At 32.3% G+C, this 24,163-nt stretch overlaps 2 protein-coding genes and 1 long non-coding RNA gene across 4 annotated transcripts; 2 read left to right on the plus strand and 1 right to left on the minus strand.

The window, feature by feature from the left end:
* Nucleotides 1–414: 414 nt before the first annotated feature.
* Nucleotides 415–3,085, minus strand: LOC131011075 (uncharacterized). 2 transcript variants are annotated; one of them, XR_009096730.1, is made up of 5 exons: nt 2,772–3,085; nt 2,520–2,641; nt 2,266–2,367; nt 1,687–1,756; nt 415–795 (listed from the first exon to the last, which is right to left on the minus strand). It is a non-coding gene; the product is annotated as an uncharacterized LOC131011075 (long non-coding RNA). The 2 variants fall into 2 exon arrangements; XR_009096729.1 differs by lacking the exon at nt 1,687–1,756 and having other exon boundaries at nt 2,772–3,023.
* A 106-nt stretch (nt 3,086–3,191) lies between these two features.
* On the plus strand, nt 3,192–9,231 carry LOC131009878 (uncharacterized). The gene is made up of 5 exons (XM_057937281.1): nt 3,192–3,197; nt 3,999–4,337; nt 4,488–4,643; nt 4,905–5,231; nt 9,181–9,231. Exons 1-5 carry the CDS (start codon nt 3,192–3,194, stop codon nt 9,229–9,231), a joined length of 879 nt encoding a protein of 292 aa, XP_057793264.1.
* A 6,436-nt stretch (nt 9,232–15,667) lies between these two features.
* LOC131011076 (uncharacterized) lies at nt 15,668–18,747 on the plus strand. The gene is made up of 3 exons (XM_057938828.1): nt 15,668–16,281; nt 16,427–16,527; nt 17,762–18,747. The coding sequence occupies exons 1-3, from the start codon at nt 15,761–15,763 to the stop codon at nt 18,382–18,384; spliced, it is 1,245 nt and encodes a 414-aa protein (XP_057794811.1). The 5' UTR covers nt 15,668–15,760; the 3' UTR covers nt 18,385–18,747.
* The last annotated feature ends 5,416 nt before the right edge of the window (nt 18,748–24,163 follow it).

Raw genomic sequence — 24,163 nt, forward strand, 5'->3', positions numbered from 1 at the left:
CGAATTAAAAATCTAATTGTAATTTTTAGTTTAACATCTATATTGATTTTTTTTTTTTGAATCGAAATTAACAATTTATTGAAAAGAATTAAATAGATGTGTGTGTGTGAGAGAGAGAGAGAACTTGGTGAAAAAAATTGGGAGAAGAGAGAAATTTTGGCGGTAAGAAAAACTTGTTTTTTATATTATATATAGATTAAATAAAGAATCCTAAAATATAAATATACTCTCAATTCTTTTTAGTTGCATTAATAAATATTGTAATTAAAAATATAAATAAAAACATAATAATTGACATTTAACAAAAATATAGAAAAAAAATTATATTTATATAGAAAAAGATAAAAAAAGATAACAAAATACAGTATGTTGAAATGAGAAAGGAGATAGATTTAGAAAAAAAATAATGAAGAGTGAAAACGAAATAATTAAAAATTGAAATTTATCATCACTCATTTGTTTTAATCACAATAAAACTACAAAAGGGCGAACAATAGCCAAGTAATATAGATCAACAATAGTAAAGCAATTACAAGTATGAATATATGCAGGGAGCTTGACTGTTATGACCAATAAATCTCTAACCATAAAAGTAATTATACACACAGTGTCCGTGGAAAGGATCTAAACAATCCGTGCTCGTGGTGCCATTATCTCAGTTGTGTTGCTACTTCCATATGGAGCTGCAACAGGTTGCTCATCTCGTGTCAGGTCAGAATTCCTTAATCATTTCATATGATCGTATCTCTATCACTATGCATGCCTAATTGCAATATGTTGTTGAAATTGTGCAGGCTGCAGAAACAGGGAATCAGTACACATTCACATGCTTAGGCAGCAGCAGCAAAAGCAAATACATAAATACACACACCCACAAATATTTTTATCTTTATCTTCACCTTCTGATTAAAAATAAATAAAGGATACCAAGTTTATTAAATTCAAAACTGGTGCATCAATCCCATTTCATGAAAGAACTTGAAAATCCATAAAAATCAAAACTTGACCACACACATACACACAAACACAAAGACATAAGAATAAGTGCTTGTAACTACTTTTTGTCCAGTCTAAGATAGTCAGCTAAAATGATGATTCTTATGCTTATACGCATATAACAGATAATGTTTTTCGTGTGTGTTTGTATGTGAGAAAAGTAGGAAATAAAGGAGAGTGGCTATATATGAGCAATGACAACAACAAATTGGTTCTCTAACACTGAAAAAGGTGTAAATTGGAAGCTATTGAAAAATAGTTTATTCAATACAGTAAAGAGCAAAGATACTTATGACACCATCAATTTTTTAGCTCTACCATGGCATTCTTTCATTTCTAGGAATTAAATAAGCTTGCAATAAGATTAGAAAGAAACAAACATCCTGTTAAATTCACAATTTCAATTCAAAGTAATTAACTTTACAAAATAAGCCATCTTCTCAAGTTGCAAAGGAAACATGTGAAGAAGCTTATTCATAATCAAAGAAATCCACAACTAAACATAAATCTAGCTTCCATCCAATATTATTTGGATCCAAATGGAGCCTCATCAGTATGTAGGCATGGAGAGGTGGATCAATTTCTAGTTGAGTAAAACAACAACACAAATGTATGAGAAATGAATTCAAGGCCTCTAATGACAACCCGTGAAAAGAAGATGGCAAAGTATAATGATTACTCAATAAATACCTTTCGAGACATTGATACTCAGAATCTCAATGCCTCTAAGGACAACCCATGAACATACGCATTCAGGTACCTATGAAGCAAATGCAATAACTATAAGAAAATTAAGCAATAAAAGACATAAATCAAAATGATTTGGATAATCGCATAAAGAATTCATCGAAGATAATAGAAATAAAAAATATTTGGAGTAAACTCAAAAATCACTTAGAGAACATGAATGCAATATTCCAATAACTCAACGGTCACTCACATAATATTTAGATCAATAGAGTGAAAATTCCACATCAAATAATATGAAAACTGCTTATATTCAAACTGCTGAATTTTACGGCTAATAATTACAAATTATAAGCACATAAGAACCAATCATTAGAGGGACATATGGACACTTCAAGGAGCAAAATACATAAAACACAATTCGTTCAACTTTATGCTCTAAAAATCATTAAAACATAAACACATAAAACACAATTCGTTCAACTTTATGCTCCAAAAATCATTAAAGCATAAGTCCAACAGTTCTGCGTAAAGAGTGAAACACCTCTAAAAAGAGCATTGAAATAAAAGAGATAATATAACCTTCGAACCATAGGTGCCGCTGGTGCAGAGAAATACACAACCGCAACACCCTTCCAAACGGTGAATCCGCCGCACGTGGAGGGCTGCATCGGTCCAGGAGTTCTACATTCCAGTATTTCAAGATGATAAACATTGAAATTAGTACCAGCACTTTTAGAAACACTGTTTTAATTTCCGATGCAGTGGTCATCAGTGTATTGATTGATAGAATAGAAACAGAGATAGAGGAAGAAACTGATTGCTTTTGCTTTTACCGTTTTGGGCGACACTGGTTTGAGGCGATGACGCTAGGGCGGCGATTGACGATCGAGAAATGGCAGTCGAGTCTTCGATTGAGTTTGGTGAGCGATGGAACGATGAGGAGCGGTTATGAAATCTGGAATAGAGAAGAGAGTTGATGAAATGGGTTTAAGATATTGGGAAAATTTCCTTAAAATCATGGGAGAATAATCGAATAATAAAGAAACAGAGAGAGACATGAAGAAACTGGTTGGTTTTTCTTTTACCGTTTTGGGCGACGTTGGTCTGAGGCGGCGGCGCTAGGCCGGCGGTTGGTGACCGAGTCTGGTGAGCGAAGGAACAGTGGCCGAGTCTTTGATATTGAGTTTGGTGAGTAATGGAAAGGCGATGGACGGTTATGGAGATAAGAGAGTTTGAGGAAAAGGATTTCGGATATTGGGGATTTTTCATTAAAATCGAGAATTTGATGTACACATACGTGGTGTGATATTATGTGCTGAATGGTGGAGGTGGGTTAGTGGAGACAGTTCTCTGTAAATTAAATTGAATTAATCTATTGTAATTAATGGGTTAATGGTAGGTTAGTGGGTGAAGGCTGAATGAAATTAATTGAGGAATATATACGTGAATTGTAATACAATCTGAATTAACAGAGCCGTTAAAATTGAGGAATATTCTGTTTAAAAATGACGGTAAGTTATATTCTGTTAAACTGGTTCTTTATATATTATATAGATTTCACCGTCTTACATATCCGGAGGCTGTTTCACATTTAAATATATTTTTATTTTATTAAAATATAATAATACAATTTTTAAAGTTTATATATATAAAATGAATGTAAAGTAATAAAGTGACACGTGAGGGATGTTGACAAACCAAATTAAAGTTTTCAAATCCGTTTCGATATGTTTTATACATAACTAAATGTTCATATATAATTGTATAATTAAGAATTTAAGATTAATTTATAATTACTTCAAACAGGAAAAGATGTTGATAATTAATAAAGGAAAAAAAAAGAGTACTAGGTTCCTTTTTTTAAGCACAACTAGGTTGCCTATTTTAACTTTTCAACTCTATAAGTAGGAAAAATAAAATACTCTCTTCGTCCCTTCTATTTATTTACCGCGATTGTTTAGAATGATAAATTTATGAATTCAAATATAAAGTGAAAAACAGACTAAATCAAATAAGTTAACACGAAAAAAGGATTATAAATCAAATCAAATAAACGGGAAGATAAGTAATTAAATTCTAGATTTTATTTCCGTTACCATTAAGCCAAACCAAGTCTTCTTCCGTCGTCTGGAACTGTAATGTTTCATCATCAAGTTCTTTATCATCTTTAGCACCTGTAAGAGCTTCCTTAAAGGAGACACCTGCGTGCCTATTATACACCTTCATGTTGCATGGTTGTATCTGTTCCAACTTCTTTTCTTTGACGCTATTCTGCTCATTCCTTCTCTTCTCATCAACCCTTTCGAATTTAGGTTTATAATCCCTTTGGGAGAAGAAAGAAGAATGAAATTGCAGGGCTTGATGTTGGGGGCTGCTGGATCGAGGATCCAAAGACCATTAAGGAGAACGTCAAAACGTTCTTCGAGAATCACTTCAAGAAGACGCCGCGCGTCCTACCTATGATACCGGGAGATTTCACTGCTCGGAGAGTTTCTGCAGCGAATAATGCGGAGCTGATCAAAACTTTTTCAGAATCAGAAATTAAAGAGGCCATTTGGAGCTGTGACGGTGACAAGAGCCCGGGACCGGATGGCTTTAACCTCAAGTTCTGGAAAGCGTCATGGGAGATTATCAAGAAAGATTTTTTAAAGGTGATGACTGAATTTCACTCCAATGGCAAAATCCCTCGGGGATGTAACTCTTCATTCATCGTTCTCATTCCTAAAAAAGAAGGAGCTTGCTCACTTGAGGAGTTTAGGCCTATTTCACTTATTTGTAGCCTCTACAAAGTCATTGTGAAGGTTTTGGCGAATAGGATGAAACAGGTCATGGATTCAGTTATTTCGGATAATCAGAGTGCCTTCATTGGCAGCCGTTACATCCTTGATGGGGTCGTGGTTCTAAATGAAGCAATCGCGGAGGCTACTAAGAAGAGAAAAGGGAGGATTATCTTCAAGGTGGATTTCGCGAAAGCATATGACTCCGTCGAGTGGGATTTCTTAGATTTAATGCTTGAAAGAATGGATTTTGAACCATTATGGAGGAAATGGATCCGAGGTTGTATCTCCTCGGCGACGACGAATATTTTGGTGAATGGATCTCCATCTGGTGAGGTGTGTTTAGAAAGAGGATTACGGCAGGGGGATCCGCTTTCCCCATTTCTCTTTCTTATTGCAGCGGAGGGGCTCCATTCTTTGATCACGAGAGCTGTTGAGAAGGAGCTGTTTAAGCCGGTAAAGGTAGGAAATGATTACATTTCAATTCCGCACCTCCAATACGCCGATGACACGGTCTTCTTGATGGAGAATGATGAAAGAAATGCAGTGGCAGTTAAAAGGATTCTCAGAGTGTTCCAGCTACTGTCAGGGCTTGCTGTGAATTTCAAAAAATGTTGTCTCTTTGGAGTTGGGGTTGAGGAGGATAAGATCGAGAGGATGGCGGCTGTTTTGGGTTGTGATGTAGGCTCCTTACCTTTCAATTACCTCGGTATTAAAGTGGGTAGCAAGGGCAAAAAGGTTGCTGATTGGAAATACTTGGTTGAGAAGGTGAGAAAGAAAATCGATTCGTGGAAAAATGGGAAGTTCTCTCTCGCGGGCCGAGTGACCTTGGTGAAGGCTGTGCTTCAATCTATACCGATTTACCAGCTCTCTTTTACCTATTTACCAAAATCAATTGTGAGTTCCCTAAATGCTTTACTTGGTAATTTTCTGTGGGGAGGGGGTTCTAGTAAAAGTGCGATTGCTTGGGTGAAATGGAAGGTGCTTTGTGCTTCAAAAGATGAAGGAGGCTTGGGGCTTAAAAATATTGAGTGGTTTAATCAGGCACTTGTCGTTAAATGGTTGTGGCGGTACCTTACTGGAAGGGACATGCTTTGGGCTAAAATTGTTAGGTCCATTTATGGTGAGGTTGAGTGGGGAGAGACAGGTCTGGAAAACGCGGGGAAAGGTAGATTTAGAGATGGGTGGTGGCCGAAGATCGTTTCTGCGGCGGGAGGGGCGAGCAATTTTTGGTTTGTTCAAAATTTGAAGCCAAAGGTGGGGGATGGGAAGACCTTTAAATTCTGGAGTCAGTGGTGGGTTGGACAAAAGCCGTTGAAGTTTACTTTTCCTAGACTTTTTCAGTTGAGTGCTAATAAAGAAGCTGCAATCTGTGAAGTTGGGGAATGGACTGATACTGGATGGTGTTGGGATTTAAGGTGGAGAAGAGAGCTATTTGAGAGAGAGAAGGAAGGAGTTTCGGAGTTGCTTAGCCTTATTTCTGGTACTAATCTGTGTGCAGGTAACAAGGACGGATGGACATGGAGTGGCGACATCGGGAGAGGCTTTACAACCAAGTCCGCTTATGAAGCTATTAAAGATCAAGCAAACGACACTACGGAGGCGGTGGAGGAAACTGATATGAGTACGAAGGTGTGGAAGATCCCTATTCCAAACAAAGTCAAGCTTACCGCATGGAGAATTTTGAAGAACAGAATTCCGACGTGTGACAATCTCTCGAGAAGAAATGTGATGTTGTGTGAAGTCGAGGTGGGATGTAACGCCTGTTTTCATCGGCAGGAATCCACGAACCACTTGTTGATCCACTGTCCAAAGACCTCAAAGGTATGGGAAGCAATCTTTCAATGGCTCGGAGTTAGCATGGCGCAGCCATATGACGTGTCCTCGTACTTTCAGTTCTTTACTAGTTTGAGTGGCCGGAAAAGAAATAAGAAGCTCTTGATGGCTCTTTGGTGTTGTACTACTTGGCTTATTTGGAAAATGCGTAATGAGAGTAGATTTGAGAACAAAATATGGGAGAGTGCAAACTTGTTTGGAGAAATCAAAGCTAGAGTGTGGAGTTGGGGTAGAATTTTTGGTTTTGTTAATGATGAAGTTGGGATTCATAGGTGGATGTCGAATGAGGAATCACCGATGATTTTGTAATCTTCTTGGTACTACTGGTGCCTTTTCGTTCTATAATATTTACTTTCCTTATCAAAAAAAAAAAAAAAAGGTGTTTAAGATGTACACGCTTGAAGTGTTGAAGACGACCACAAGCTAAGGTCCACAGCCATTTATTTAGAATGAAAGTGAAATAACAAAGTAAATAATAATAGTTGATGGAGAACAGTTGGCGTAGCCGATTTCCGACCTCCAACTACTCCAATCAAAGATATTAAGATACACCTACGCGCCTAAGGAAAATAAATTTGTTGCTTCATAAATTTCAATGAGACAATCAATTACAAAAGGAATTCCCTTTAAATCTGTGTACGTGCGACCCTTTTCTCACATAAATTTTTGTTATTCATCTTTTTTTATGGATAAATTTATTCATCAAAATAAAGGTAGTCTTAAGTTAATAGGCAGATTTAGCAAGCATTACAATCAGTCAATCACAATACAGCCTCTCAATTTTATATACTAGAGTACATTTTTTCCACCAACAGAATGATTTACACCCAAATAGTAATTACTTGTAGGAACCTCGATCATGGAGTTGAACACAATGAAGTTGGTGCTAGATACGTATGATACAACAACAAATAATTTTGTCTTGTAATTGTTGGAAGTATTAGGTATGGGAATCACAACAACGTCAAAAAAATTCACAAATATATGCATATGCATGAATATAACAAGAAATAATGTAAGTGGGAATTAATACCTCTTTTTTCATTACAAAACGGAATCTCACAGTGCTCACGACTTTTGGTGATATGCCTTCTTCGTGATACAATGATGACTCACGTGTCTGTGCTCCAAAACTGGGGCTTAATTTGACCAACTCGATTAAGCTTTACAACTTTAAAAGAGATATGTAAACTAGATGATTTTTTTGGTTGGATGATACTATTATTTAAAGTGAAAATAAGGAAGGAAAAATGATGAACTTTTCTTTTGTATAAAATTAATACCTATATTCGTGTGATGCATGACGAACATTAAAATTAAACGATATATTTAAATAATAAATAAAAATATTAAATAAAATTAAAATATAAATAAATACAAAGTATGTTTTAAAAATAAAATAAAATAATTCACAACTTATTCGTTTTAAATTCATTTATGATGACTTTTATACTATATTAAATATAAGATGCGTATTGAATATTTTTTCATGAATCAAATTTGATAATATTTAGAAAATAATTAAAATATAGAAAAACAAAATGAAAAATAGTAAAAAAATTGATGAAAGAAGAGAGAGAAAAAGAGAGGGAAAAACTCTTCTTTTATATATTATATAGATAGATTATATAGATGCGAGAAAAAAAAATGAGGTATTTAAAGACATAAATATTTATTATCTATCATTTTCCCATGATAAATTTATCCATCAAAGTAAACGCACTCTTACGCGTTACGTGAAAATTAAACTGATCAATGACATTATTTACGTAGGAATGATAATTATGATATCTACATATTAATTTACGTGAGCACAATTCTCTATTCATACTTATTGTTCACGTTTAATCCACATTAGTGACATATAATTTTTTAGTATTTTATACATTTTATTTTTACTCTAATACCTCAGGAGTTGTTATAAACGTCATTAATTTTATAAATCACATAACAATCAAACCTTATTTTATTCTTTCATTAAATTGTCTGAATTTATAAGGAAAAAGTGAAAAAATCAACTTGGTGTAATTTATAATATTAATTTTCGAGCTTAGAATCCAATAATAATAATAATAATAATAATAATAATAATAATAATAATAATAATAATAATAATAATAATAATAATAAAATGCTGAGTGGCGTTCACATGATGTTCACGTACGGTAGGTATATACCATATAATTCCTCATAGTATACATCTAGCATTTGCACTCGCACAATGCATGAGAATATTTTATATTTCTTTATATATATAAAATTGATACGAATTCAATTATCATGTTTATAGATATAATAAAAATAAAATTTTAATTGAATACATAAAAAATAAAAAATAATGAAGAATTCATAATAATACTTTATATTATATGAGAAATCAAAAAAATGAAGAAATTTAAATAAGATAAAAGAAAAACAAATGAAAATAAAAAAAGAATTGAAGAATAATATTTACATAAAATACACTATCAAATTAAAGCTCTAGTCGTGATTTTTAATTTGGTATGTATATCAAATATTTTATAATTAACCAAATTTCACAATTTTAGAAAAGAAATAAAACAAAAGAATATATGAAGATAAAGAATTAACTGAAATATAAAGAAAAAATATAATTTAAAAATAAATCTTTAATTTGATTATAATGACAAAATCGTCATTCAATTTTAAAATTGATTTTAAATTAAAGTTTTCTTTTTAATATATTACAAATATAAATATATAGCATTTTAAAATGGTATTCTTCTCTTTTATAAGAATGGACCAAACTACAAATCTTAATATATATGTTTGATTGAGATAATAGTAATATTTATAAAATAATTATTGTTTAGATTTAATTGAGATAATTGCCACATATAATGAATTTTCTAATGTATAGCTGTTAAAGAAACCAAGAAAAGCAAGGGAGAGAAGTATGGAGAAGATTTAGTATATTCAAAGAGAAGGAGAAAGTTTGTTTATGCTACTATCCTACTTTTAGCTAGCCAACTTAAACCGCTTATAACAACTTGCATGCTGAGCTGGCTATCTACTAATCAAGCTAAGAAACTAATTATAACAGAAAGTTAAATTTAAACTATATACAAGTTACATAGCAGATTATGTACAGCTAATATACTCCCAAAAGAGAGAGTTTTCTTCAAATATTCAACCAGTATCAACAAGCTTGAATTTGTCTCGAAAGAAACAAAATCTGAACTCTCTGAACTCAGCAAGAGGTTTGGTAAAGATATCCACAACTTGGTCAGCTATGGGAACATGACCAACTTCCACCATTTTATCCAATATTTTTTCATGAACAAAATGTATATCAACCTCAACATGTTTAGTTCTAGCGTGAAAAATAGGATTAGTAGAAAGACTAACAACGTAGGGATTTGTCACACCAAATGTGATGTGGAAACGTCATACTTAAGCCGAGCTCTAGAGTAAAAACAGGATTAGTACAAGGAGTGAAGCCAAATTAATAATTTCAGTAGTGCAATTAGCAAGTGATCTATATATATTCAGATTAAGCACAACTGCGACAAACAACATGTTGTACATATTAAGAATATAATTTCTTGTAGGATTTGTGGATCGAGGGGATTACCGCTGCTTTCCCAAGATGAATTTATGTAATTATGATCTTCAAGCTTTGCCTAATCAGGTGGGCTTACTTTCCAAATATATAAAGTATGATTGAGTTATTAAGCTCTAAATGTTTCAATGAAATGCAAACTGTTTATCCAATAAAATATTTATGTGCACTCTGCTCTGTTTAAGGCTCGCAAAGTTAATCAATTGAGGTTCTCTTATGACCTAACACGTTGTTTGAGAATTGTGTACACTTGTTAGCTAACTCGGTGGGTTGATCTCCATCCGGCACTAACCAGAGGCGTTATAAGGGTGTTCGGCTGGATGTGTTCCGGAGCATGAGAAATATGAGGCCTGCCTGGGTAGCATCCCCATGTCAAAGTAAACTTGTCTGGGTTACGCCCTCAATTCAAGTAAGCAGGAGACAGAGATCCGTCGGTGGCTAAAAGGTTCGGGATCACAGTGAGTAACAGAAAGAGGGTGTGTGACATGTGCGCACAAATGAAAGAAATTATTTTAACATGCTTAGAAGTTCTTTCAATTTAAAACCTTCTAAGTTATGTCAAGTATGATTGGATAAACTGTCTTTACGAAAATATGAAATGTTTCAGAAAATGCATGCCCACTGAGTACATTAGCTAGTACTTAGCCCAAAAATACTTTCAAATATTTTCAGGTTGGCTGACTGGTGCTGACGGAACGGAGCTGGGGCTATGGTTAAATTTCTATTTTAGACTTCCACTGTAGCAATTACTCATATCCGTCTTTTGTTTTCTCAACTTAAGATCTTCATGTTAAATTTCAAATGATATACCTGACCGAACTTAGACTCTTCACTACTAAATTTATGCTAATGAATATCGGTTGTCAGAAGCATGAAACAAAACTTGTGATCCAAAGAGGTATAGCCCGACTTGATATCTTATTATTCGATTTTAACGAGGTTTTTCCCTTATTTATTTCTATGAATTATTCACACCTCGATTATATTTATTCCTTCAAGAATTAGGGTATGACAATAATGTGCTAAAACATCATTAACAGAAGCTGGTAATGACGGCAAATGGTGTACAACCACATCTCTCAACAGCAGCAAAGAAAACCTAAGCTAAACACGTGAGGTTTAAGAATCCTATTTTTAGCATGAGTAACCATGGTGTGAATGTTGGATGATGGTGGAGATGGGAGAGATACAACATATGGCATATACATTGGCACATACATAAGTCTTAGGGATTTTGGTATCATATTAAAACTTTATAATTTTCTCCAACATATGTTATTATATATTTAATTAAAAAAATATGTTTTTTTTTTTTTTGATCAGTAAAGTAAAAATTTTATTAAAAGAAAAGGGATCAAGGCATCAGGAATGCCAATCAAAACAATAATTAAAAAAATATGTTATTACATGTTTAATATAATCGTATAGGGTAGGGTCAGCCTACAAACTCATTTTAAAATGAAAACTACAAATCATAAAAGTATGACAAATTCTATGAGTATAAAAAATTATAACAAAAAGATATTTGTATATGTAGAGTAGACGAAATGAACAAATAAATAAAATTACGGTGACTTACTATTTTTAGGAGTGGTTCTTTTTCTATATTTAATATATGTATAGATATAAGGGTTCAAATGCGAGAATTCCTTTCAAATGAGAACCCACTAGCTATGAGAAGGGAAAATTATTCTCAAATTTTGAATTATAAAAGATTTATATATTATTGTTTGGAACGCAAATTAAAATTCTAGTAACAGTAAAAGTTTCATTTTTGTTTCGAATGCAATGTAAGTATATAATTAACTCCAGCGTAACGTGCAGACTTGAGTTAAAAGAACAAAAAGAAGGAACAAAAGGATACTCCAATGTACATGCCATGTTACACTTGGCATATAGAAGCCAAACTTAGCCGTCCTAACCTTCACATGCGCGGTTCCATCCTAATATCATTCATTCCACTATCATTTTATATACATACTTTCTAATTATTCTCTCAATTTTCACTATCCACCCTCGCGACTTAGAGGGTGTTTGGCAAAGCTTATTTTAAAGAGCTTATAAGCTTTTGGAGCTTATAAGATGTTTCAAGAGCTTATAAGATATAATTTTTAAGAGCTTATAAGTTGTCAAAGTGTTTTGATAATTGAGCTTATAAGCTAGAGAGAGAATTTTTTTGCTAGAAAGAGAAAATATTTTTTTAGAGAGAGAAAATCAAAGAAAAATAAACTTAAATGATATATGATGGAAATAATAAATTATAGTTAAAAAATATATGTAAAAAGATTGTTGCATATGAGATTATAAAAAAATAAGTTGGGGTAGATGAACTTATTTTTTGGGGAGCTTATAAGCTCTTGGAGCTTATTTTTGGAGCTTATAAGCTATTGAGAAACTTATTTTGTCAAACACTTTGAAGGAGCTTATAAGCTCTTAAACAACTTATAAGTTGTTATGAGGAGCTTATAAGCTCAGCCAAACACCCTCTTAATACGCACAAGTTGACATGAGATGAATTCATAATTTTCCTATTGGAAAAAGACACAAGTGCTTTATAGTGCAAAAGCACATTAACAAAATATATACAATTATATATATATATATATATATATATATATATATTGTTGTCACTTGTCACCCTTAAAATATTATTGGCCTAGATCAGCAAGTGGCGATTCATGACATACACACAAACACACGCAAAACATGCATACATATATAAATATACACCTTGCGTCCATAATAAAAATTTATACGTCTGAAAAAAAAATTAATATTCTATTTTTCAATTATCATTCTCACCATTTATAATACCTTATTTATCCTTATTTTTTATATTTTCATCACTCTCAATACCAATTACAACATTTTTTTACCACTCACAATACACTCAACAACCTAATTTAAAACCTGTGTCACTCTATTTTAGAAAATTTTATCATGGACCGATATTGGAGTATAACTATGCCTATTAAAGAGCTTAAATTGTTTTACAAAATTTGATTTGTCTATAATATCCCTCATATATCCTTAATTTTAGGTCAATTATGTAATAATATTTATACATAATAAACCTAAAAATATATTACTATGATTTATATTTTATATTTTAATAATTATTTAATTAGCAGTAGTATTCATTAGAACACTTTATTCACTATTATGTAAAATTTAATAATTTAGAATTACAATACAAATTATTTATTTAATAATTCTATTACAAGTTTAATTTTGCCAGAATCCTTAACATTAAAATTATTTATAAAAAGAAGAAACCTAGAAAATAAATATGAATTTCATATCAATTTTCTTTTCTTTTTTATTGTGCTCCTTTTCTAATGACGACCAAATTAGGTGATGCTTAATTAATTAAAAGTATTATTTTTATATTAAATTTAGTTAATTTTTTTCAATTTTATGAATGTAATAATATTATAATTTTCAAAAAAAAATCCAATAATTAATTTCAAAAATATATTAAAATGATAATTGTTACTATAAAATGAAATGAAAATAAACTTTCATTCATAAAAAAAATAATTACTAAAATAATTTCTTTTTTACTTGTAAATGCACATAATCTCTATTAGTATAGGTAAAATGCATGCATTCTTAAATCTTTTTCCTTTAATTTTTTATTTCACTAATTCTTTAATTATACAATTTTTTCATAATATATTAATAAGTTCTTGTATTATTTATCTTTAATTTAATAGTACTGTCTTTATTTGATGAATCTAATATATTGGTTAATGTGTGTATGCAAAAACTCGTCGAAGGGTTCAACTAGTACTCACTCCGTCTTCAAAAAGTTTGATTCAATTTTTTTATCGTGTTCTCAAAAGTTTGTCTCAATCTCTTCACATTTTAAATAATCAAAAGAAATTTATTAATTTAATACAATTATAATAAATAGAAGCATATATCTAATCAAATCAAATTAATTTAATTTAATAACAAATAATAGTTTTGTCATTATAAATTATCAATTAATTTGAAGATATGGTTTTGTTAAATTTAATTTATTAGCAGTACTATTGAAGAATTTGTTAGGTCTATTTAATTTTTAAAATAGTAAATATATACTTTATATAATACCTACTATTTTTTTTTTCAAAAATCCAGTGGGCCCAAGGCCCCCTCCCTTCCTCCTTCAATCTATCACCGCATGTGTGTGTGTTGGCGTAATGGTAATCTGAAACCAAAGCTTTTAGGTTCAAATTCACCGTGGCATGATTTTAAAAAATATTAGTAATTTGCTTCTCTTAATATATATATATATATATATATATATATATATATATATATTATAATTAATACTTTCTATATATTCCATTAAAAGTGACATATATTATATTTTGGGTGGTCCCACTATAGGTGATATGTTTTTATAAATGACAAAATTTAACTTTTAAAAAATTATACGTCATACCACTTAATTTTAACTATATATTTTACACTTTCTCTCTAATTTGAATGTCCAAAATTTTTGTGCATCTAATAAATCGGGGGAGTATATGAATAATCTGACTTTATACTCCTACCTAGATTTCTATCTAGATCGATCATGTACCAAACGCAGAAAACATACGAAAACGAACCCAATTAAAGTTTCTAAAAGGCTCACAAGGAGAAGTGAAAATAAGACTATTTTGCCTTCAATTATTAATCAATTGATTGATGGATACATAGAAGTAATTACTCCATGTACAAGAAATGCATGAAATGAGACTTTGCCATATCGATCATTAATAGGAAATGACCAGCGCCCCACCTCAATATATCTATTATCGCTCAGATTTCAACTTTAGAATTTTGAGTTAATGAATTCTTCTTCAACTACTATTTGTCTTAAACTAAAACACTTGATGCAGTAAGCATTCTTAACAAAACTTTTTGGTCGGATTTTCACCGACTACACTCATCCACAATTTATTTGATTTGGTGAACTAATAATTAAGCTAATTAAATGTTATCATACTCCATCACATAAGAGAATATCACTTAGGAGATATATAATATAAATTTTAAAAAATATTTGATAGATAATATATTGATTGGAGAAGAAAATTCACCACTTTTTTTAAAAAGTGATAATATATGTGGTAAATAATGTGTGGGGTACGTCGTATCACAAAATGAAAGTGATATTTTTTTATAGGACGAACGAAAATGGAAAAAATAATACTCTCATTGTTATCACTTTGTGAATACGACACGTGTTTTAAGAAAATGACTGGTAGTAGTTGATATTAGTGAATATTATTGCGGATGAAGTTTAGATTCCATTATTGTGATTTGTGAATGAAATTTGTGAATCTTATTATTATAAATAAAAGTGATAAAAATATTGTAAACGAATTAAAATGATAAAAATGACAACGATATTGTGGACGGAATGAATACTTGTTTATTAGACGAAGGGAATAATATGTAAGCCAAATCAATCGGTTGGTACAAATTAAGCGTTGACTATAGATTAACAAGAAAATTCTATGCTATAAATAGTTCTGCTATATCAAGATATACTCATCACACGCGTTACATTGAAAATAGTCATAAATATATATAGAGTGATGATTTTCATAGCAATAGCGAGACATGCATAATCATAATTCATAAAGCACCATTTGCAACAAAGATCTGACTTAATTATAGGTTATTTAACTAACCAGTTTTAATTAATACTAATCAGTATGAGAAACCAACATTGATAAACATGCATATATACAAAATACCGAAAACACCCCCGGCCCTCCCCCTCTCCCCAACTTCTTTACACACCTTGGATCCCTCACCCCATTAAAGAATCTTCTTCTCCCAACTTGCTAAGAGAGAAGAAGTCTCTCTCTCTCTCTCTCTCTCTCAAAGTGTGTGTATGGTGTGGATGAGAGAGAGAGATACTACTAATCCTTTAGCAGCACTCCTCTTGAGATTCGTAGCACTCCTTTTCATGGCGCTGCTAACTTTCCTGCCAGAGCAATCTCAGGAGCAGAAGAAACATGCTCCCAACTCCAACTCGAAGCGCAAGAAGAAGAAGCAGCCGCCGCCGGCGAAACCGCCGTCATCGTGGGACCAGTTCAAGAACCTACTAACCTGCAAGCAAATCGTGGACTCCAAAATCCACGATCCCTCCAAACACAACAGCAATATCTACTCATCCTGCTCCTCCATTTGTACCTTCAGAGACGCCAACACCAGAGTTGTACACCGCGCCGATAACTCGCCCGACGGCAGCACCGCCGGCCAGGAAACCAGGCTCCTCACCAAAAAGACCACCCACGGATCGTCCGCGCGCTCGGCTAACTCCGCCTCCGCCGCGAGATCCGCCACCCGCGGCATCCAGCTCAGGAAGCTCTCCGGCTGTTACGAGTGTCATGCCATTGTTGATCCCACCAGGTAATATTCAAAGGGAAAGGGAAATTTTTTACGACTATGGTTCTTTGTCCAAATAAAAAATATATATGAGAAATGATGTTTTTCATCGCAACTTCATTGAAAACATATGTTTAATTTAATTGAAATATTTTTTGTTGTGGTGCAGGTATCCGTTGCCAAGAACAACTATATGTGCTTGCTCCGAATGTGGAGAGGTTTTCCCCAAAATTGAGAGTTTGGAACATCATCAAGCAGTGAGGCATGCAGGTAATTAAAATCTTGTTCATACTTTTTTAATTTTGTGGTCCTAATCCTGCATAATTAGTCCTACTCTCTACTTTTTGTGCATAAAAAGGTAACCTGGTTTATCCCATGTTAGATTAAGTTAATTTGTCACTTAAATTTGCTCAATTTAGTAATATATAAAAGGTGGATTTGTGATAGCATTCATGATTACTGTAGTTTTATCTAGGCCATTTTACCCATTTAAATCATCTCACTCCAGTATATATGGTGGAACAGAGATTGACTATTGGGACAGTTGAAGTTGATCCATCATTGCATATGGCCTACCTACTCCTTAGTCTCCTTTATCCTTTTATTTTATTTATTCATTTATTATTGGTTTCGTTGGAAAGTCCAAGTATTTTGGCATGTTCAATAAATATAAAAATACATATATGCATATGTTTACATACATAAAAAATGGTGGTCTTTTGGGTATTGAAGGAACTTTAAAGTTTTCTCAATAGAGGAAATCAAGGAATTTGAAGTTGTTAGTGCAGGCAGCAATCTTAAAAGATGTAAATCAGATTAATTACGTGCTTAATATTTAAACTCCATTAATCCCTCTCAAAAAAAAAATATTAAACTCCATTAATGTTTGCCTTTCTTTTTTGGAGCATCGACCCTGTAGTTCTGCCACTTCATTTGTGGAGGACCATCTAATTACAGCTCTCAATCCATACGTGGCGCTTTCTAACTCGTCTTGTATAATATTAATATTGTACCTCACCGACACCAACAATTAATTCATATTTCGGTCGACCCAACTCTTTTTTGTTTAGGTCATAAGCCTATACGAGATTGATAGCGATAAATTTGTAAATCTTAATCTATGACAAATTGAGTTTTCTGATTAATTTTTGGTTTATTACGTAATTAAATAATTTTCCTCCACTGTAATGTTCCGTTGAACGAGCTTCTTGTAGCATCATTATAGTCAAATGAGTATTATATGGAGTATTACACTCCCCTAAAAAATGTACTACTATTTAGATTTGAAATAAATAAAAAACAAAAACTAAAAAGCTTTAGCAATAAATGATTATATTTGTTGAATTCTACCAATTCACACCCAGGCGCGTGATGCAATTAATGTTGTAGATTTGACATCATTTTGTAAATGCATGTACGAAACTTGTTTTTCTGTATTGATGGATGGTACGTAAATATTATATTGGAAATTTGTTTTGTAATTTGTGAATAATTGGTTAAACAGTGTCAGAGCTAGGGCCGGAGGATTCAAGCCGCAACATAGTGGAAATAATCTTCAAATCAAGCTGGCTGAAGAAAGACAATCCCATCTGCAAGATCGACCGCATCCTCAAAGTCCACAACACGCAGCGCACCATCCAGCGATTCGAGGACTACCGCGACGCCGTCAAGATACGCGCCACCGCCAACGCCGCCAAGCGCAGCGCCCGCTGCGCCGCCGACGGCAACGAGCTGCTCCGCTTCCACTGCGCCACCCTCACCTGCTCCCTCGGCGCCCGCGGCGCCTCCTCCCTCTGCGGCTCCATTCCCGCCTGCGGCGTCTGCACCGTCATCCGCCACGGCTTCCAGGGCGCCAAGGCCACCGGCATCCGCACCACCGCCAGCAGCGGCCGCGCCCACGACTGCCTCGCCGCCCCCGCCGCCCGGCGCGCCATGCTCGTCTGCCGCGTCATCGCCGGGAGGGTGAAGCGCGGGCCCGAGGACGCCGACGACGGGGCGGCGGCCGGGTCGTATGACTCCGTGGCCGGGCACGCCGGAGTTTACTCAAATATGGAGGAGTTGCATGTGTTTAGTTCGAGGGCCATTTTGCCTTGCTTTGTGGTGATCTACAAAGCTCTCGAATGCTAGCTCATTTTTAATTTTTGCAAATTTTAACCCTTTTCTTTTTTTGTCTGCTCTCGAATCTTCTCTTACACGTTTTGTTGCATCTCTTATTTCTATATTACTCGTACAAATCGTGTATATAGGTTAGAATAAGTATATATACAAGATTTGTATGAGTAATGTTAAGCACATAAGATGAAACAGAATTTGTAACACATAAATTGATGAAAGAAAGGGTTTTAATTAATTACTAGTTGTATTTTCAAGTATATCTTGTACTTGTAGTGTGGTAGTTGGTGGAATCAAGTCACGTAACTAAAAGCTGATCTATTTCTGTTTTGTATGTACAGTTTTTTTTATTGTTTTCAGTGCCATGTTGTTTATTCATGTGTGTGATGTGTATGTCTCTCTAGCTAGTTTGTGAGAGAATATTACTAATATTTTGTTCAAGTATATCACATTTTGTAGTACTGCACAACCGGTGGAGTTGGCATTGGAGTGCGTTTACTTAATTTAATTTGTAACCCAATGAAACAGAACAGTATAGATCTATAAGACAAGAAAAGATAAAAAGAGAAATGATATATACTATGGTTAATCTTAATTTCTTATAGTATATTTCTTTAATTGTTGTATCAGGAAACGAATGCTATATGAAATCTGACATTTTAGAGAAGAATGGAACGTGATCACAGTTCACAAAGAAATAGTCATATCTTCTAAAATCTTCATCGTTTAAAAGAGATTAGAACTTTTTAAAAATATATCCTTAATTAACCATTTGAGCATCATATTTTACAAGTCCATCATAACGAATCCATATATGTTGAAGCCAGCCGATTGTCATTTAGAAAATTAATGAAGCAGTTGACGCGAATCCAAGAAAATATTAATTCGAGATCTATGACATGGATGGATCAACGGCTGGGATGTAGTATTAAAGTTAGTTATTTGATGAATTGTTTACCGTAAATGCACGTATCAACGGCTGGGATGTATTCCAGCGGCTGTTGTTTTTGGAGTGGGAACGTAATTCGTTGGTTACAATTAACTTGGTTACAATCTGAAGCTTTAGCTTGCTTTGGCGCCGGATGATGTTAATCATACTTTTAGGATCGTTTAATTTACATGATTGATAAAATGCATGATTGAGTATTTTTATTTTCAATAGTAGTATTTCTCCAATTCCACTCTTTCTAATGAGATACAAATCAAAACAAAATTAGATTAATTGATAGAAATAATTAAGGACTTTGGAATATCTCAAAGTTTCAATCCATCAAAATAAACAAAGAATTAGACTTATTATTTTTTTATCTATCAAGACTAATCATCCAAAGTAAACGCTATATATCTACTCATTTGCCACCACTTCTCATTAATTAATACTTGTAATAGTGATGTTTCTTCTACTCGATCTAGAGTCGTATCGATCGGAGATTGATTGAGATGTCACTCATGCTGTTAATTTTTTGAGACATGCAATTCGTTTCCTACCCCTCCACTTGCATCTACTTCAATATTCGAAGGGCTTTATTTATGGGGAAAACAGGTCATTTTCTTAATTATTAAGCACATCGGAACTCAATATAAAGAACATTTGTGAAATTTTTTTAGACACGAAAGACTTGTCATGTGTTAGTTCGTCTTGTGTTTACATGATCAGTTGCCTTCAATTTAAATTTGTAGTTACCAACCTAATTTAGTAGATTGTTTATAAAATAATTGAAGACTACAACAAATTATTCCATAAGAAAAAAATTACAATAAAATATTTTAATAGTGATATAATTTTTTGAAGTATTATGAGAATATAAAAGTCAGTAAATAATATCATGACATTCTTGATCGAGGCGAGTAGCTAATACCCGTGTTATATAAATAAAAGCATATCATAAAATTTAATGACATTTAAGAGTATAGTTAATTTTGTGATACATAAATATGTAGTTATTTTTGTGGTATGTAACGACCATATATTTGCTGCGATTGATTGACTTTTTCTCGTTCTCATTTTTTCCCCCAAATTTTAGCACTGAAATTTATAAGGATCTGAGATTCCTTTTATAACCTGAGGCTGTCGGGGCTCTTACCTCAATAATCAATAAAATTAAATATGGGTGACCTTTTTTTAAGATAGATTGAGTAGCTCTATTATTATGTTTTAAATTCATAACATATAGTAATTTTTTCTCGATTTTATAGTTATTTTCTGAAGTTCTTATGTGCATATATATAGACTTCAATCTGATGATATTAGATGTGATATTAAGACATCAATTGGATAACGATTCTTAATTAATTGGATATATTAGAACTTCAATTGGATATTAAGAACTTCCTAGCTATTATATATTCTTATTTGATGTGATAAAATCAAATCTAAGTGTTGGAATATTTGGCATTTCTAAAATCAAATAGGCTACTTTTGTAAGTGATTGTACAAAGTAATGACAAATACAAACAAAAAAAATCCAGTAAAATAAGCGAGTATATAATCAAGAGAGATGGAGCTAGTATGAGATTGAAGATGCAGGTGGTGGTTGCTCGATTCTTACGCGGTGTCACACTTCCTTTCGTTTACTAATCTGGGAAACTGGAAAAGGAGTAGAAAATTCTTACTTGCGTTGTGGTGCTGTGTTAACTGGGTCGTCTGGGGATGTAGAAATGTGAGCAGATTCGAAAACAAAGGATGGGACATACACAAAGTGGTTATGGAGATTAAGGTGAGGATGTGGAGTTGGGGTAAGATTTTCGGTTTTCTTGATTTAGATTCGAATTTAGAGGGATAGTTAGCAGATGCTTCATCTCTTGTGACTCTGTAATGTGATCTTGGTACTGCTGGTACCCATGATTTTTTTATAAATTTCTTTTTTCTTATCAAAAAAAAAAAGGTGGTGGTTGCTCGAACTTAATTCCGATCGAATCATCGCCTTCAATAAGAGATTGACGTAACTCGATATATATTGCCCTCATTATTTATTGTTGTGGTCCTTAATTTATCGACAAGTTGAATGCAGATTGGTGCAATAAAATACTATCAAATTTCAGGATGTGGGAAATAATCATCAATTTCAACTAACCCATAAATATGTCGTTCCTTTAATTCTATATCTTTATCACATCTACATTTCTCTTTGGTAGAACAATGTTTAGATAATCATGTATCATACTTCATTAAGATGATACTCCTATTTTGTCGCTTTAGTGAAATGAGAAGATCAAATTAATCCTCGTTATGAGTTTGGACGTTCAGGTTAAAAATAGCATATTACCTTTAAATCAAATAAAAAAGAGAGAAAAAGAAGAAGAAAAAAAACGGTGAATACTTGGGTTCTGTTTAATTTGATGATTCACATTAAAAAAAAATCATAGGTTCATGCGGAAATTAAAGGATATTCATAGTTCTAAAACAAATTTCACTAGATCAAAATAATTTAAAATAAATTTGAAATAAATTATTAATATTTATAATTTTGATTTAAATATTTCCTCTCTCCTCTCCTCTCATTTCTTTTAAATAAAAGGTTGATAGCGATGATCAGTGAATTGTTAATTGTCTTCACTCTCCTCTCTTTTTAACTTCTATATAATTGCTACCATCACCATGTTAAAGATTATATTGCAAAATTGCCATAAATTTGGGTGTTTTATATATAGATATAGATTTGGAGCTAAGATTTAAACATTTATCTTATATCGAAATTCGAAATTAATTGAGAATTTTTGAAAGCCATACCCTGAATTGTCTCTCATGCTATCAATACTTTTCGTTGGATGCCTGGAATAATTGGACTTGAATTCATGGAGACGATGAAGTTTGAAAAGTGAAAGGCTTGGATTTAATGTGCAACCAACATTTTGAGACCACTAATTCTTCCACCCTAACTAAATCGTGATTATCACGTGAGGGTGCTCTTGGGGCAAGTGCAATACCATTATCACATAATTAACCAAGGAAACTAAAAAAGTGGGGTGAATTTTGACCCACTCAGTAGTCTTCGAGTAATAATAATTAATAATTGCATACACATGCAAAATATTATTGAGCGATTTAATTTGTGAGACCAAGCTACTGATTAGTTTAACAAAAACATAAACACACCAAATCATAGTAAGATAATTAATATTATCTCACATCTTGAATTAGTTGGTACTAGAAGATCATGAAAATGCTACTTCTACAATCTACTAATTGGCAAATGATTATAATGTTTAATTTTCTTATCTTTAGCCAGCTAAACTCATTTAAATAAATATAGCTTCAACTGAGATTCGGTTGGATTGGATTAGTAAGGCGTTGACCATTTCCATTTGGTTGCTTCCTTAATTAGTTTTCTGTCCCTTTAATTTCTTTTCCAATATTTGACGAGGCCTAAGTTCAAATCAATTTATAATTAGTGAACTATGATGTATCATACCTAATGTGTCTAAAATAACCACTGAAATGGAAATTGTGATATACAAGTATATCATTATGTTGGGATATTTAATTTAATTATTAAACTAAAATTCATTTATTTTTAAATTTAATGTCGAACGGAGTTTTTGTTTATCATTTTTAGTAGGGTTGAATCCTTAGTTCAATTAATTAATTGTATTATGAGTTTTCATTAGTATGGGTTTTCGTTGCAAGGCTGCAACGTACTGTTCAATTAAATTTATTAAAGAGTATTAATTATATCTAGAACCTTTTTTGTGATTTGAATATGTTAAAAGGTAAATATAGTTGTTAGTTAATTTCCTACATATTGTGTACATGTTGCACGTAAACTATCATTCGATTCAAGTGCTTGGATCCTCTATCCCAATCTTAATAAGTATTTCGTTTGGTGTTTCAATGTCAATTCTTTTTATAATTTTAACTAAAATTATAGTATTGTTATTTTTATATAAAATAATACGAAAGTATTGAACAAAATAATACTCCATACACTACAAGAAAATGCGGCTCTAACGACCGATATTTCGGTCGTTAATATTTTTAACAACCGATTTAACGACCGTTTTTTTCGGTCGTTGTTTGCATCGTCGCCAGAGTTTTAACGACCGTTTTTTCGGTCGTGAAATTTAACGACCGATTTTTTATTTTTAACGACCGAAATTTCGGTCGTTAAAAAGAGAAAAAAATATAAAATACAAATAAAAACTTTTTTTTTTAAATAACGACCGAAATTTTATTTTTAACGACCGAATTTTCGGTCGTTAAAAATTAATAAAAAAATATTTTTTTTTCGATTTTTTTTTAATATCTTTGTATTCCACAAGTATTTTTAGTGTATTTCTAATGTATTTTGACCTTAATTGCATACCATTTGACGAACTTCCCAGTAGGTCACCCATCTTACTTGTGCTCTAAGTCAAACACGCTTAACCTTGAAGTTCCTTTCGAGTAGTCACCAGTACAGAACACTCGTATTATTGATATATATAGTACCTATTAATTCATTTAAACTCTAATTAATTCAATATAAAATATCATTAATCATTCATAACCTTATAATATGTCGAGATAATAACTAAGATTTGTGGTACCGGCGAAACATTGAAGGTAAATATACGATCGAATTTAAAATAATAAAAAATCAATATTATCGTAATTAAAAAAAGAAAAGAAAATATGAGTATGAAAAATAACAATCAAATATACAACAAAATCAATATTAAATCAAATAATCAATATTAATAAAATTAATATTTGAAAAATAATTTTATTATTTTAAAATAATAAAATTATCAATATTTTGAAAATAATGAATCTAATAATTTAGAAAATCTAATAAGTCTAATAATTTATTATATG

This window comes from Salvia miltiorrhiza, chromosome 2 (assembly GCF_028751815.1).
Source record: "Salvia miltiorrhiza cultivar Shanhuang (shh) chromosome 2, IMPLAD_Smil_shh, whole genome shotgun sequence".
NCBI classification, from domain to species: domain Eukaryota; kingdom Viridiplantae; phylum Streptophyta; class Magnoliopsida; order Lamiales; family Lamiaceae; genus Salvia; species Salvia miltiorrhiza.

Bases quoted from the DNA above. Each gene is read 5' to 3' on its own strand.
- LOC131011076 (XM_057938828.1), top strand. From the start codon at position 15,761: ATGGTGTGGATGAGAGAGAGAGATACTACTAATCCTTTAGCAGCACTC. The intron at 16,282-16,426 runs GTAATATTCAAA...GTTGTGGTGCAG, and splicing joins GCCATTGTTGATCCCACCAG to GTATCCGTTGCCAAGAACAA. The intron at 16,528-17,761 runs GTAATTAAAATC...TTGGTTAAACAG, and splicing joins TCAAGCAGTGAGGCATGCAG to TGTCAGAGCTAGGGCCGGAG.
- LOC131009878 (XM_057937281.1), top strand. The intron at 4,338-4,487 runs GTGATGACTGAA...GTCATTGTGAAG, and splicing joins TCAAGAAAGATTTTTTAAAG to GTTTTGGCGAATAGGATGAA. The intron at 5,232-9,180 runs GTGAGAAAGAAA...TCTAATGTATAG, and splicing joins GGAAATACTTGGTTGAGAAG to CTGTTAAAGAAACCAAGAAA.